Consider the following 17,347-nt stretch of genomic DNA (forward strand, 5'->3'; position numbering starts at 1 on the left):
TCTTCAAGTTTCGTCAAAATCGGATAAAAATTGTGACCTGTGGAGTGTCTACTAATAAATTGTAGACGGACAGGGACGACGACAATATACATCCACATGAAAATATGGGCGTATAAAAAAAATATTTCTTGGTTCCTTTACCTAAAACTAGAGAAATATTCAGAGAAAAAAACTATCTTACTTTAAAACTATTTATCATTTTGTTCTAGTTAGTTTGCAAATACTGATTCCAATACTGGTAATAAAATATCATTTAATTCAGATCAAAGGTCTGTAATTGATGCAACTGAAGGTTCAATTATATGACTGATCGAATGTGATGAGGCTTGTGTAGGCCTACAATACCTGAATTTCTAGTTTCACAAACTGTTAAAAATCCCTAGATTCAGTGAACTTAAACAAAGATTTTATTATAAGGTCCATGCTTTAACAAATGAGCTTCATATATCCTTAACTGATATTAAATGATATAATATCAAGATAACCTTTATATAAATATGATAAAGATGACCTAAGCTATATTTGTAATTTGTAAAACCTGATATGTACAATATCCATGTATTAACATACCCTATATGTTTACCTACATACCATCACTAATGAAATAAACTGGTTTCTAAATAAATGTGGAATTTAGTGAGAATTGACCTAAATGTAATTCTCTTAAAAGCTTTGACCTTCACTCAAAAAATTGTCTTCGGACACACCTAGGCTTACATACTTTCATTAAGACATTTCAGATATAGTACTGTATTAACAAGAATACTCAATTATCATATATATGACCTGAATAATTTTCTACACAATTTTCTAGTCAAATCACACGAAACAAGTATAAAATATATATTAACGACTAATTAATTTTGTTAGAATTAAGAGTTTTGCCAACTGTAAAATTTATTTGCATTATTAGAATTACTTATTTTAGTTTCATTTCTGTTATTGTAGAGTTTAACATTTCACAAAAATACATTACTTTTGGCTGTGGAAAATGGGATCTTATTAACATTTTGCAGAAAAATAACACTAATTAGTCGATATTGGCAAGACCTAAACAAACCTGGTGAGCAACAAAATGTCAACCCCCAGGTATGAAAAAAACAGGAGACCAGCAATGAAAAAACAGGAGAATCCAGGAGATTGACTAACAAATTCCTCATTTCGACATAGTTCATACAAGTTTTAAACTTTCAACAAGAATGTATTCTTGTATGCATGGCATTTACAAACGTCAAGAGTTAAAATATAAATGCAATGAAAGTTCCGCAATTCATATTTCAAAATATTCCTGGATTTTAAAACACCTTTCAAAATTCAATGTGGAAATATGGAAAGTTTAATTATTTCATGTAATTATTCTTCTTCTGTTTATAAATATAATGAAATGGAGTTTAACGTTCTGCTTTTCTGCACCAAGTCTAATATCTGAAAGATCATCATCTTCATATAAGAATGTGATCTAAATAACCTAGTATCAGAAGTTAAAATGTCAAATATCAAACATTGAATAATACATTAATATTTTGATAATGCATGTTTTGTACAAATTACAATATTAAATTACCTGGTTGTAAACTGCACTTCCTATATTTTTCCACTGATTATCATTCACAAATAAATTATTATTTTTCAGTCCTAATATATCCTTGATATGCATTTTTTTCTGGTTTAACTTTTCATAATATTTTAAAAATAATTAACTATCATCATCCACTGTACACGGACATATCAATATAATGGCAATATTTTGAGATAGTTTTTGCAATTGTATAGGATAGTATTTAAACGCACATATTTAGTCCATGCCTTTTACACAATAAACTGTGATTCTTTTCTTAATAGGCTACCATACTACTCATTTTAGAAACTTTTACAGCTATGTAGTGTCTTTCAAATGCTGTGTAGGAAAACAACACTCTGCCGATATTTGTTAAGACCTAAACAAATAATTGGCGAGCAACAAACATTTTACTGGCTGTCACCTTGGTAAGAATGAACTATGACCTATTATTGGCCGGTTAATGTAAAACTTTGTCAAAATTGGTTTGAAAAGTGTGTATTACTTAAGAAGATCCTTAGTCGCGGCTGTTCGACATCCGTATATATATATTGAAATCAGATTTGATAACAATGAGATCAAATATATTAGGGTATAAATGGGCGATATTTGGATCCAATTTAAGATATAACTAGAATATTGTGAAAATTAAGAAGAGATGGAAGAAAGATTCGAGACTTAATTTGCCCCCTGTTAGCCTTGGAGGATTTTACTGATGTTGATAAAATATGAAGATTAAATTTAAGTATACGTTGCTTAGGCCTATCCTTAGCATATTAACTACCCAAGTCCCCTGAAGAAAATATATTTCATAACAGTATATCAGTGGACAGCCCGAATTTATTGTACCTTAGAGCGCCTCAGATGGTCCAAGATATGTGAATAGCTCTCTGTATTGTAGGACCGTATGCTACTTCTTGGTGGTTAGTGGTTTGGTGTGGTCTAACACTTCCAAAATTACCGTATTTTTCGAAGTATAAGTCAATACTTTTAATAGCAGAAGTTCGACATTCGTCTTATACTCCATTTCGACTTATATACGGATGAAGGTAAAATATAAAAAAAAATGTCATCCAGAAAATTTTGGGCAGTAAATATCACTCCACAATGCCGAGCGAGTGACATCATATGCTAAATAATAGTACTCGACTCTGAACGCACGCCCTATCATCTAGAAGAATTAACTACTTACACCATTCCAATCAAAATATTTGTTGGCAATTCTTAGCTTGCTTATTTCTTTATTTAAAAACATAAACCTGATTCAAAATATTATCATAAACCCAAGAATATGCCATCAAAATAAAATCTTTTCTCTGACATTACTCTTGTCAAAATTGTCACGTTTCCATCTCTCGTAATGTCACGCATTTAATTTTGGAAATTTAAATATTATTCACCATATCCTGGTCAGACATTTGGAAAATAGCATAGGACATGTCCGAGATTATATACGGGCAAAATAGCATCCATGGTCTGGACCACCACACTCCAGACTCAATTTAGGCGGTCCTGGGCCCTTTCTGATATGTTATCTACAGCATTCAATTTTTCCATATTTTCTGGGGTATGCAAGTGAAATTATAGTTAATTTGAACAGGATATGATTTGGGGAAAGTCTTGATGTAATAAATAAATAACGAGCATTATGAGAGCATTGCTGAAGCAATACATGTTGCCTTCTTTCCCTACAAATTTTACATTGCTTGCATATATAAGAGGCTGATACTGCCAACACATTTCTGCGAACATATAATCAAATTTCAACCAAATACTTCAAATCTTAACCTAAAACAATTCCTGCAAGTAACTTTTCATTGATTTTAAGTCAATATAGGATCATAATTCTGCTATATACAGCAATGTACCAACCTCAAAAGTTTAACCTTAAAAAATTCCGGGAAACAGAATTTTCATTGATTTTCTGCCAACAAAGTGCAAAAATTCTGCAAAAAGTCTAAAATTGATAGAATCCAGCATGAAAAACAACATGATCTGTAACTCATCTATATACAGCACTGAATCAAATTTCAATCACATATCTCCCAGTTTAATAAAGAAAAAAGAAAAAAAGAAGAAGAAATTCCGAAAATCTGAATTTTCATTAGGGGCCATAATTCAGTCAAAAACTAAGGGAATGCCATGAAATGTGAACCTGATCTGTAGCTCAGCTATAAATGTTTATATAAGTCTGAACCATAATGAGGGCATTACTGGTTGTGGTACTTAGTCTGAGTAAACCTACTTGATAAGATGGGCAGTGAAAATACTCCACTTGTCAGTCAATGTGCAGATCGATGAAGAATTTGTTTAATCCCGGGGGGGAGCTAGAGTAAACGACCGGACTATCTGACCAGCCAACATTAGAATCAATACCAGATATTCCTCAACTGTAAATTAAATACTTCTAGAGTTAAATGGTTTTGACACAAAAATCAGACAGTAATTATGTTTGTTTAATTTTAGTTTCTACTACATTGACATCCAACATATTTTCTTTGAAGCCAGTGTCTAGATCATATAAACCTATTTACCAATTAAATTGTCTAACATGTTTCTACAATTTACTAAAAGGTATATATTTATACAGCTAGGGTATATATTGATGAAAACATTATCTTTCAAGATTCTATTTTCTTTAGAAATAAATATGCAACACAAATATTTGACCACACATAGGTGTATCAACTTTATTACAGGATCACATACTGAGTTTTTAAGCTGGAATACTATCAATATCTACTTCAAAGTGAAAACCCAATCTTCTGCTGCAGATAATCTCTAAAGCGCAGTGGACACTTACGGCTAGCCCCCGGATCCATTCACTTAATTTGATATGTTCGTTTGTTTGTGATTTCTGTGTATTGTGTCTTGTCCATAGATTTGTTTTTGTGTAAATTATGTGTGGTGCAGTTCCCCTGCACTTCTATTAGAACTTTATTGGTTATTCCAGAGTAACTGAAAAGTGTGTTACTGTTTATGTTTGAATAAAGTAAATTTGGGACGTAAACTTACCCTAACTTTAACCTCTTCTCCACCTTGTAATATGTTATCATATAGTTACCTGTACTTACAATGATGACATAACACTTGAAAAGATCAAGTTGTGGCACATGTCTGTCTTTACTATCACTGACTCTTAATATATATGAACAACACAAGACTTAAAATGGTTAATGCTTAATTTGTTAAACACCAGGTTAATAATAGTACATGTTTGTATTACAGATTACTTGACTTAATGAACATTAATCAGCATTAAGATCCACCTGTTGAACATGGTCAATAAAGATATAAAATAGAGAATTTATCTAAATTGATTGATTTATGAAAATATGAATTGAGAGATTATCAAGAATTGATGAACTTCGTAATATAGAAACAATATAAAATAGAGAATAAAAAATCCAAACCGAAAAAAGACAAAATTTGAAGAGTACAACCCAGGAATAAATTTTACAAGAGTAAAATTATATGTTCAAATTGAAAGCATGATGAAGTGAATGTTCGAGTAAGAAACACATATTAAAGTATTATTAGATATTCCTTTTAATCAGTTTTAGTAAATATACAAAAAAATCTATCTGTATAGCCTACAGGAATTGCAATAATTCTCATATGGCACTGGAAAAATGTGACAGTAATTACAATATTTGCAAAAGTTTAACAAGTGGTTGCCATTTTGCAAGAGATGGACAGAGAACAAGCGATATTTCATACAAACAGGGGACATAATCCCAGATGTGCATCAAAATGAGATTAACATTGTGAACTCTTGGGGGTCCACAAGCTAAAAACATGATTTTTTGAACAATCAGGGGCCATAATCCTGGAAGTTAGGATCCGATAAGCACTATATCGAAAGGTACTGGGACCTTTGGGATATAAACAAAAATGTTAAGTTTCATCAAAATTGGATAAAAATTGTGACCTCTAAAGGGTCTACGACCTTGGTATTACATACATGCACTTTTATACTAACAGTAGTAACACTGATATATTTGAATGTTTTTTAAAATCAAATAAAAATTGTGACCTAAAAACGTGATTTTTCGTATGATTAGGGGCCATAATCCAGGAAGTTAGGTCTGATATGTGCCAATATTGAAAAGAACAAAGATCTTTGGGTTATAAACATACATTTTAAGTTTCATTAAAATCAGATAAAATTTGTGAACTCTAGTGTCCACATACTAAAAATATGAATTTTTGTACAATCAGGGGCTATAATCCATGAAGCTACGGTCCGATACATGGACACAGATCACTAAAGATTCCCCCATTGACTCCAATGTTAATTCTCGTATCTTAGACCGGCTCTAACTTTTTCCCAAATTTTCGTTGGGTAGAACGCTTTCTACCACAGATGGAGCAACATGTGGCAACCACTTGCCCAAAAGCACGTATGAGGTTCTTCATGAAAAACTTGAGATACACAAGCTGGAAGTAGAGACAAGTAAACATGCAATTTCAGGCCCTACATTTCAACGTAACCAACCTCTCAACTCTTGTATCCTTCCGCATCAAAATTATGAACATTCACCAAAACCTGGCAGAAAATGTATTTTCAAACCCTTTTCCTCAATTCTACACCAAAAAGTCAACAAAAATCGCCATGCAAAAGGGGGAAAAAGGAAAAGGGAGAGGAAGACTAAAAATAGCTTTGGCCCTTGTTTCGTGGGTGACGGCGTAGGAATATTTGGTGATCTGTGTCCTATATAGGGGTGAAACTTCAGGGATCACCAAAAGGCTTTTTTTATTTCCTTCCCATGTGTTCTGGCAACATGCCGGTGAAAGGAAATCAAAATCAAAGAATAACTGTAAAAATGATGGCCCTTTAAGTACACATGCTGCTTTATGTACACTGGTGCATCTCAGGTCCATAGGCCTTTTGTGCTAAAATTTAAAAATCTTTCTTATTAAAGGCAGTATCTGAGTTCTGTGAAAAAATTAGACAAGTAACAAAGAAACTACATAGAAAACACTCATAATTTGGAATTTTTTTCAAAAATATAATTTTTTACTGCCATGTGATGAAAAATGTACAAAATTTACATGTAGCATCTCTCAAAATACCAATAATTTTCCACTTTTTTAAATATCCGGACGGACAAGAAATATATTTTTAGAATCTGTGGACAATATGCAAACAGAAAAAATGCAAACCAGTTGCAGTGATTGTAATATTAGAGATCTATACTGAAACATGTATGCCTACCCCCTGAACATGCCACTGATTGAATTAATCTAATCTATGGTTGCAGAACTTACATTACCAAAGGAATCTGTCTAACAGCTATGTTTTACCATCCCTGGCTAACATATGCACATATAAACTAAAATAGGTGCAATAAATATGAATTATGGTTAAAAATAGGCCTTGATGAATGAAAAAAATGCCATATTTGGTCTATGATCACCCCTCTCTAACAGAAGGGTCACAGAATACACAATTTTCACAAATTTCAATGTTTCCAACATCTCAAACCTCAGAGGCATGTTACAAATTTGTATTGCAATCCTTGTGCTGAAGCAAGATGTCTGGAACTTTACATTAATTTCCTGAAAAAATGAAGTCAAAAAAGTAGTCATGACAGACTTGACAACATAAAAAGAGGCCTGAAAAGGAGAAAAATTAACATTTTATTGTTTTATAGGCAACATAAATGCAGCAAACACCACAAATGCTGGATTTTGATAAGAAAATATTGAACATTAAACTGACATTTACACATCTACACCAGTTTTATATCTGGGTCTGGTCTCATTGGCCTGAAATGCCTCAGGGTTCTACGTTTGACTCTGAACAAATACGGGTTAGAAATCCTTGAAATGCACAAAAAAAATATTTTTGGGTGAAAAATAACATTCTTAGCTGTAATTCAACCACAAATTCCAATTAAGATCATTTACATGTCAACACAGGTGCATTTAAATCCCTCAAAACACATTAATAGAAAAGGGTGGGGTGGGGCATTTATTGCCTCTTTAAACAGAATGATGGAGTAAAAAATGTCTAGAAAGGCTGGGATATTGCTTCCTACATGAAGGAAATGCAAGAATTTAATGTTTCAAAGAAGAAAAAAATGCTTATTCTGGGTAAAATAGTGGCAAAATTGAGCCAACCCCTGTTTTGAACATTTTGTACAAACCCATCAGCTGTACATTATTAACTCAGTGTTACCAATTTTCAATTTTCTGTAGGAAAGCTGGAGCTATTTCTAAAACTGACAAACATGTAGATCCCATCTAAGTTATATTAGCAAAGAAAATATGGGCATTTTTAGACATTTTGATTCATTTTAGTAGTCATGAAAATATTAATTTCTACATCCAAATGGGGGGAATCTCAAGATTTTTTGTGAATATTCCTGATTTTTAGACAAAATTTGGTGAAATTTCAATACTGTTCACTTTATCTGTGCTTTCTGAGACTGAATAAGCCAACATTGGGCATTAGAATATTTTACTTACTGTTAAAAATTCAATAAAAATTGAATGAAAATTGAGAAATTTGCAGGAAAATCACAATTTTTCTTCAAAACTTTGATTTTTTTTTTTTAATTAACTTTTTTTAGTTTTTCTGTAGCCAAACTATTTTATTCATATTTTCTGAGAATTTAATCTTCATATTTTCAAAACTAAGGCATATCAGTGACAGCCTTATCACACACAGACAGGACACAGATCACTAAAGATTTCCCCATTGACTCCAATGTTAATTCTCGTATCTTAGACCGGCTCTAACTTTTTCCCAAATTTTCGTTGGGTAGAACGCTTTCTACCACAGATGGAGCAACATGTGGCAACCACTTGCCCAAAAGCACGTATGAGGTTCTTCATGAAAAACTTGAGATACACAAGCTGGAAGTAGAGACAAGTAAACATGCAATTTCAGGCCCTACATTTCAACGTAACCAACCTCTCAACTCTTGTATCCTTCCGCATCAAAATTATGAACATTCACCAAAACCTGGCAGAAAATGTATTTTCAAACCCTTTTCCTCAATTCTACACCAAAAAGTCAACAAAAATCGCCATGCAAAAGGGAGAAAAAGGAAAAGGGAGAGGAAGACTAAAAATAGCTTTGGCCCTTGTTTCGTGGGTGACGGCGTAGGAATATTTGGTGATCTGTGTCCACATGCCAATATAGAAAGAAACCAAGCTCTCTGGGATATAAACCTATTTTTCAAGTCTCTCCAAGTTTGGATAAAAATTGTGATCTGCAAAGTCTCCACAAACAAATTGTTAAACGGACACACGGACGGACGCGACGACAATACATGTCCACATGAAAATGTGAGTGTATAAAAAGAATTATTTCAGCATTTCATATTCCACATGGAATACATTTTAAACTCTGTTTTAACCACCCTTTACAATAAAGTAAATATGATTTTTCTCACCCCTTAAAAAACCAAAATGTTTAATAGTCATCTTTGTTATTTTATGTATGTAGCTAAATATCTTGACTTGTGTTCATTCAAAATGGTTTTTTCTTTGTTTTTTCCTGGAGGGGCAAACAGGGACACATTCCTGTGATTCAATTTGGACAAATAATTGAATCAACTGATGTAATCATTGTGTCAACTGAAGAGGGGTTTTGATATCTTGATTGAGATACTATAGTATTTCAAGAAAATGGATTCTTTGTTCGCAACTAAAACATGTCAATTCTTCTGATACATTCTTATACATTTTTTAACAGAGGAAGTTACCAGCCTTTTTATATGTAAACTGCGTCTTGTTTACCATCTGTGACATCCATCTATTAGTGTGTTCATAATTTCATGTCAAATTGTTTAAAAAATTAGAAGTTTCTAAGATTTTGGTTTCATTTGCATTTTTTTGAATTCAAGCAAAACTTGTTTGTAATTTGTATAATTTGCATGATTCAGGTTTGAAACACACACAAATTGAGAGTGGTCATCATTACTTCTAGTGACAATCATTATTTCTGATCTAGCAGTAATCTTTTCTGCAGATTAACTATAGCAAAGACATTTATTTTAAAATTATATCTGGAATCTGTTTAACCTATTGCTAATCACATATGTAAATTCTGTGGATGGTAACAATGCCTCTAATAGACAGTGTGCTTTTGTTTTTTTTTTTAGTACAAACCAAACTACAATTTATAATCCATATGAGCAGAGTAGTATGACCAGATAGTATTTAATACAGCCATTCACCCAATATTAAGGGGTAGACTTACACCCAAGATGGATTATTTAATGTAACTTCACAATGGTCAGCTATGACAGAGATAACAAGCCAACAGTGAGGCTGATGTCCCCCGCCGAAACCCCAAAATAAATAGATGACACACATTAATTAATCGCACATTTATTTTTTTTTCAAAAGTATCAAGCAATCAAACTATACACTAAGTTTCATCACTCTCTATCAGATAGAATCAAGATTATCTTTTCCCAAAGCATTGACCAATGAAATTGATTAGCTCTGCTTAGCTTCAGCTCGAAATGTTAATCACTGAACTACTTCCCTATTATTTAATAACCACGTTTTCTAACACATACAGGTCACATTTTCAAGTTAATGATAAATATCCATCTAGTCAGCCTATTTATACATATTTTGGTTTACACCAAGTTAATTAATAACCAGACAAAACCATTAAAATAATTAAAAGCAACCACAATGACAATAAATAAATTAACAATAATAGATAATTGACCCTTAAAAGAATGATAAAAGATTATCAGTACTAAAGATCAAAGATCGACATTAATAGGGTTTCACAATATCACACCTTAATCAGACCAACAGTAAAAGTTAAGTTGCCAGACAACGAAACATATGCCCACAGCAGCTAAATCATCCAGGAAGTCAACAAGAGTTGTCGCATATTTTTACTTTTTCAGTAATGAAACATTTATAATACACTAAAATCTGATTAAGAGTAACAACTCATTAAGTAATTATCAGAAAATCATTAGAATTTGTTGTTTTTTTTTATAAATTTCTGCCCCATGCTAACATTTAGTTTGCGAAATATTTAATATCATGGATTTAGCTGTTCAAGTTATCAAAATTCATTGAAAATCAATATACTTGTTCGTTTCAAGACCTTAAACTCTGTGTGTCAATCTGAAGTCAATCGGATGATAACATAAGCCTCTTTTTATAAAAAAAAACCCCAAAAAAACAAAAAAACCCATAAGCCTCTAGAGCATCACAATATTTTTCAAAGTGATCAAGGGCCATAACTATCAGAAATCAATGAAAATGAATAGCCTTCTTCGTCTCATGAACTTAAACTCTGTGTATTAATTCAAAGTCAATCGGATATTAACTTTAGCCTCTAGAGCATCCACAAGATCTTAAGAAGTGATCAAGGGCCATAACTCTGGCAGTAATTATCCAAAATCGCTGAAAATCAATAGGCGTTTGCGTCTCACAACCTTAAACACTGTGTATAAATTTAAAGACAATCAGATATTAACTTTAGGCTGTAGGGCGTCCACAAGCAATTGTGGAAGCCGGACGGCCGGGGGCGACGAAAATATATAGGGTGACCCATGTACTCACAGAAATACAGTCCACCACTGATAGTTCGAAACTACCACTGAAGCGTGCACATTCGCCGTGCCGAGACCAACTTTCTGACAGTATGATACTATAAATAGCCATGGCATGTGCAATTCTCTACAAATCTATCAACTATTACAGCCGTAAAAAATTTATTGTTGACGATTTTGAATAGCAGTAAAATGAAGCTTCTTGGTTATTACAGTAGATTTAGAAATTACGTTCGTTTCATTTTTTAAATCGCTTTATCATTAACTGTACCGTTAAGAGCGGCATCTTTTGGTTTAGTACAAATAATATCTCTGAATCACTCGGGTTAGACAGGAACATGATACTAGCAGTAGTTTCATTTTACATTTACAAGCTTCTTAAAACGATTGTTGAGCTCCCTAACGTGCTTATTTCTAAATTCAATTTCTTGTTCTAGCTTTCTGTTATGTTTCGTAAAAAAGTAGTCTTGATTATCCCGACCTGTCAATCAGACGTAGAATGGTCGATAGACTGGTTAAGCGAGACTAATTTCAAAACAAGGGCACGTAACCTATCTTTTACTCAAAAGTGTCTGGATGTTATGGACGACTCTTGGAACCAGTTTTCAGTCTATTATTTATACATGATTAATGGTCATAGCTTATTAAGTACAGCATGATCGTTTATTTAGTGACTATAATTGTGTGAAACTGATTTGAGGCTTGGCATATATATAAATATTGTGGCTTAATTGTCGAGATATATGGAGATATTTATTTATGGTGGGTCACCCTACAATATACAACCACATTTCAATGTGGGCGTATAAAAAGAGGGTTTCACAATATCACAACTTAATAACAGATAAATTAGAACTAGGCAGTAATAAAGATAATATAATATTTTGCAGAATGATAGAGACACCCCCTGCACCCAACATTCCACCTTAATAGGGTTATGCAAAATATATTATAAGAATTTAATACTATCACAGGCCACACTACTCTAAATTTATACTTGATTAAGACCTATATATTATATAATATATAGATATTAATTAACCCAGGAGAACAAGGATATAAACAAGTAAAAACCCTAACATGAAGTAAACTGCCACATTATTATTATTTGTTTTATTCATTGTCATTGTGGTTGCTTTTAATTATTTTAATGGTTTCTTCTGGTTATTTATTAACTTAGTGTAAGCCAAAATATGTATAAGTATGCTGACTATATATAGATGGATATTTATCATTAACTTGAAAATGTGACCTGTATGTGTTAGGAAACGTGGTTATTAAATAATAGGGAAGTAGTTATATTGTCATTGTGGTTGCTTTTAATTATTTTAATGGTTTCTTCTGGTTATTTATTAACTTAGTTTAAGCCAAAATATGTATAAGTATGCTGACTATATATAGATGGATATTTATCATTAACTTGAAAATGTGACCTGTATGTGTTATGAAACATCCTTATTAAATAGTTATTAAATATTAAAGTAGTTATATCCATACCTTGTGTTGTGTTTTGTTATGAATAGTTAACCATGCTTCTAAATGTCATTTAAAGAAGTAATGAGATAATTCATCTATAAACATTACATAATCAAAGGCCCTCTCGGTAAATGAATGAATGGGTGACACTTAAATACTACCCCTTAACAACTATAAAGTATTATTAAACATGCATTATGCAAGAGCTAAATCTGCCTATTGCAGGTCTTTCTTTAGGCCTGAAATGTTTTCTAAAGTATTAATTAGACATTAATTAACTGATCCAGGCCTTAATCAACTCTCAATGGCATCAGATTTCTTCGATATTAAATAGATTAGAATCGTTCAGCGATACTTTGATTTAATCAAATATGGAGGACCAAGACTTAGCTTCGATCAACCAGTACGGTGGTTGAAATTATTGCACACGTCTGTCAAACCTTCAAAGGCTAATATCTTCGCTTGCAATAGAGTAATTTGAATGAAATTTTCAAATTATTCATTTTACATCATTTACTTTCGAACTATTATAGGAAGAATGGCTAGTTCTTTATCTAAATCTTACATAATGTATCTTTAAGTTTAAATATATAAATCATTATATTTATTGTTAATTTGTAGATCCCAAATATAAGCAATTTAGCTCCTTTATGTATTGCTACAAGAATAGAGAACTGAGTTGTGAGTTGTTCATTTATTGTATGTTCAATCTTACAACCCCAACTAGATTGAACATACAACCCATCGTCGAAGGAGATAGTAATAATATGCATTTATGAAGCATGGTACATTTTTTGCTTAAAGGGTGTATGGCTTAAATTTTTGGAACCGTGAAATAGACAAAATATTTCTAAAAGCACATATTAGTGTAATATGAATGTATGTAAAGTGAAATATATTTCATTTAAAAAAAATAAAACCAGCGGCTGGCAAGCAAGATACGCCCACCTTTTCGAGAGATGAATAGAGAAAAGCTAAAAAGAAAGTGATTTTTCCTACAATCAAGGGCCATAATTCAGGAAATTACAATTCAATATGCACAAATATCGACAAGAACCGAGATCTTTGGGTTATAAACTTATATTTCAACAAAATCGAATAAAAATTGTGACCTCTATAGGGTCCACAACCATGATATACCATATTTTTACGCTATTTGAGAACGAGGGGCGGCCATTTTGCCTGTTAGTTTTGGGCCGATTTTCACAAAATTCAAAATCAGCCGCCCTTAGGGTGTAACAGTGATACACGAAAACATTTTTTTAAATTGGATAAAAATTATGACCTCTATAGGGTCCACAAGCCAAAAAACGTGATTTTTCGTACAATCAGGAGCCATAATTCAGGAAGTTATGGTCCGATATGCGCGAATATCGAAAGGAACCGAAATCTTTGGATTATAAACTTACATTTCAAGTTTCATCAAAATAGGATTAAAATTGTGACCTCTATAGGGTTCACAAGCTAAAAACATGATTTTTCGTATAAACAGGGGCCATGATCCATGAAGTTTCAATCTGATGCATGCCAATATCGAAAGCAGCCGAGATCTTTTGGAGATAAACCTATATTTCAAGTTTCGTCAAAATCAGATAAGAATTGTGACCTGTAGAGTGTCCACAAACAAATTGTGGACGGACGTCCAGACAGACAGGGGCGACGACAATATACGTCAACATGAAAATGTGGGCGTATAAAAATTGTAATTTCTAATCAATTATGTTTGGTGAAATATGTGAACAGTTCAATTGGTTCAATTGAACGGTAATCGTTTATTCATGCTTAATGGATGCTACACGTTTTTTTTTTGTCATTTGTGAATCAGCCTTTACTAACTACTTCCACATTGTGTTGTAGGATATGTTCTTATTTGTTCATTACAAAATGACACCTGAAACCATAGGGTACAGCACTCGTGTACTGACTATAAAATGTTAATTGTGTCTTAAATATTGGATATTAGGATTCTAAAGTCATGGCAAAATAACAACATCAATATCGATGGAAATTGATCAATATTAAATTCTAATTCGTGTTTGTAAATTCAAATATTATGGAAAATATTGAGTTAGAGACTTAGCTCCTTTAATATAGGTCTAACAGAATGAGGTTGGGAGAAGAGCTTAAGTGCAACGACACTTAAATAGGGGGCATCTATATTTGACCAGGTAGTATTTAATACAGCCATTCACCCAATATTAAGGGGTAGACTTACACCCAAGATGGATTACCTAAAGTAACTTCACAATGGTCAGCTATGACAGAGATAATGGACAATAGCAGTAATGAGATAATCCATCTATAAACATTCCCTATTGAAGACCCACTCAGTAAATGAATGAATGGGTGTCACTTAAATACTACCATGGACCTAAAAATACATTAGGTCCATGATACTACCCCTTATGAACTAAAAAATATTTTTTTTAGTTTAAATATATATAAATTATTATTTATTGTTTAGTAGTAGTAGTACCTTGGTTCGCTTCCACTGTTCCACTGAAGTGATATCGCAGACAAATTTATTGTTTATTGTTATCCAAGTAAACTCTAGTATATTAGGGTAAAAATTGTAGATTGTAGTTAGTTGACCACATGCAGGCAGCAGGATATACTGATAAGTTATTTCTTAGACATTGTTCCTTATTAAGTTACCTGGGGGGTGGATGTAGGAATGGTTAGCATGTGCGTGCTGCATCATACAGCCTGTCATTGAGTCAACTGGCGTGGTTTCGAATCCCCGGTTGTACGTGACAAGGAGTAGGGTCACCTGTTCAACCTTGTGGGTTTTCTCCAGGTCCTCCCACTGCTAAAGACCCCTACATGCAAGTGAATTATTGAAATAAAATTAAACCATATGTTAGTCCCGAAATGACATAGTTTGTGTCGAGTGGACGTTAAACCCCATTTCTCTCTCTCTCTCTTTATTAAGTTACCTAGCTTGTGGGTCATTATTGTATATGTATTATTGTTTAAGTATTACAACCCCAACTAGATTGAACATACAACCCATCATCAAAGGTTGGACTTATGAGCAGATCATTAAACCCCTGATGATAGTAGATTCTAACATAATTATTTTGTTGTATTTTTGCATTCTAAAGTATAACAAAACTAACTTTATTTTAAAACAAAAAAGAATGTACTATTTTGATAAATAAAGACATTTTTCATTGTGGTGCAATACCAAAAATACATACACTTTTTATTCTGAACTAATTTTCCCATTCATGCAAATAATACATATATTTTTTATTCTCAACTCATTTTCCCATTTAAGCAAAAACCTCTTGACTGCATCTGTTTCAGATTCTCACTAAAAACTCCTGTTTTCTTATAAAATCTATAACAGGACATAAACTGTTTGTTTTGGAAAGCAGGATATAAAACTACAGGAAATATTAAAATATAAATACGTCATTAAGCTCTGTGTTGATTATGGGATAATGTTACAACTAAACCGGAAAAGTAAAAATTCTACGAATGTTGGACTTTATCCAAACATTTAGTCTTGTTTGACGCCATGTGACAATCTTTCGACCCTGACTTTAAACAAATATATATAAATATATTGTAATCATTACTGTAAAAGTTGTATGTACTATACGTATATGATGTACTAGGTGGCCATATTTAAATGTGGGCATAGGGTTCCTCGTCATCTATAGCTAAACAGTGAACAATCGCTACAAGTTTGAAAATGAACATATAAGAAATCTTTCCAGTGTTTACATGGTTTTGGTAATTTGCAAACAACTATTGGTCAACTGTGAATATTAATATGGTTCATACAAACATTCCCAACCAGCTCGAAAGAAACAAATTCTTTAAAAAATCAGGCCATTAGATTGTTTACAGGTAATGTGGATTGGCAAAATTCAATGGTTGATGTGGTGTGACAACAATATTCTTCCACTTAAAATTCTAGTGTTTAAAGAGTTGTGAAGAAGAAGGAGCCGCATATTGTTCACAAGAAATTGTGGAAGATATGCAGATGACAAAAATTGTACATCCATATGATCATGTGCAGGAGGACCTCCCAATTAGACAAAACTGCAGACAATTGAACACACAAACTACACAGACATTGCAAGCAATAAGCAACAACCGTATATCAAATCAAGTGAATTGATCTAGGGGCCACTGTTCTCTACAGTCCTGGTCCTCTAATCATACAGACGTGCCTTTTTTAAACCTTTTTGTACAATCGTTAAATCATTACCAGTCAGCTATTCATATCAAATTAACCCCACATATATCTTTAAATCTTATTCACATATAATACACACTGCAGTTGAATATCTCAGAATAATTCAAATATACTCTTCAAAAAAAGTAGGGGATATTGAAATGCAAATACCTATGCAGGTTGTGATATGATAAATAGTCATGGACACTTGACATGCTTTGAGAGTATGTTCACAGATGAAGAAGTTATCGCCCCAACAGAACCACTGAGCTGTATGTGCGACACGCAATAGCGCCATACACGTGGGAGGGGTTCATTGTCAAATTTGACACTTCAAGGAAGGGTTGATGAAAACTGCCGCATGCTGGTTTATGCTATCCATGTTTGCTTTTCTATCAGTTCTTGCATAAGATTTGTTGTTTAGTGTATCTTTGCTTTAGTGTGTTACCTTTAATTTGCAATGAGACACCTTCAACATGATGAACGTCTACGTGCTATTGGCATGCTTCAAATGGGTTCTACACAACGAGCAGTAGCCAACATGCTTCATGTTGATGATAGACCCCATTCAGGTCGTCCTAG

At 32.8% G+C, this 17,347-nt stretch overlaps 1 protein-coding gene across 3 annotated transcripts in view; it reads right to left on the reverse strand.

The window, feature by feature from the left end:
- Nucleotides 1-17,347, reverse strand: part of LOC126811150 (uncharacterized) — a 92,597-nt gene that overhangs the window by 35,370 nt on the left and 39,880 nt on the right. The window contains exon 1 of one of the 3 annotated variants that reach the window (XM_050536644.2): nucleotides 1,565-1,894. The exons of the other annotated variants lie outside the window; for them this stretch is intronic. Within the exon in view, the coding sequence (XP_050392601.1) occupies nucleotides 1,565-1,657 (93 nt within the window). The 5' untranslated portion in view covers nucleotides 1,658-1,894. Of the gene's footprint in view, nucleotides 1-1,564; nucleotides 1,895-17,347 lie in introns of those variants that run through there. 3 annotated transcript variants of the gene reach the window in all.

This window comes from Patella vulgata, chromosome 2 (assembly GCF_932274485.2).
Source record: "Patella vulgata chromosome 2, xgPatVulg1.2, whole genome shotgun sequence".
Classification (NCBI taxonomy): Eukaryota; Metazoa; Mollusca; class Gastropoda; family Patellidae; genus Patella; species Patella vulgata.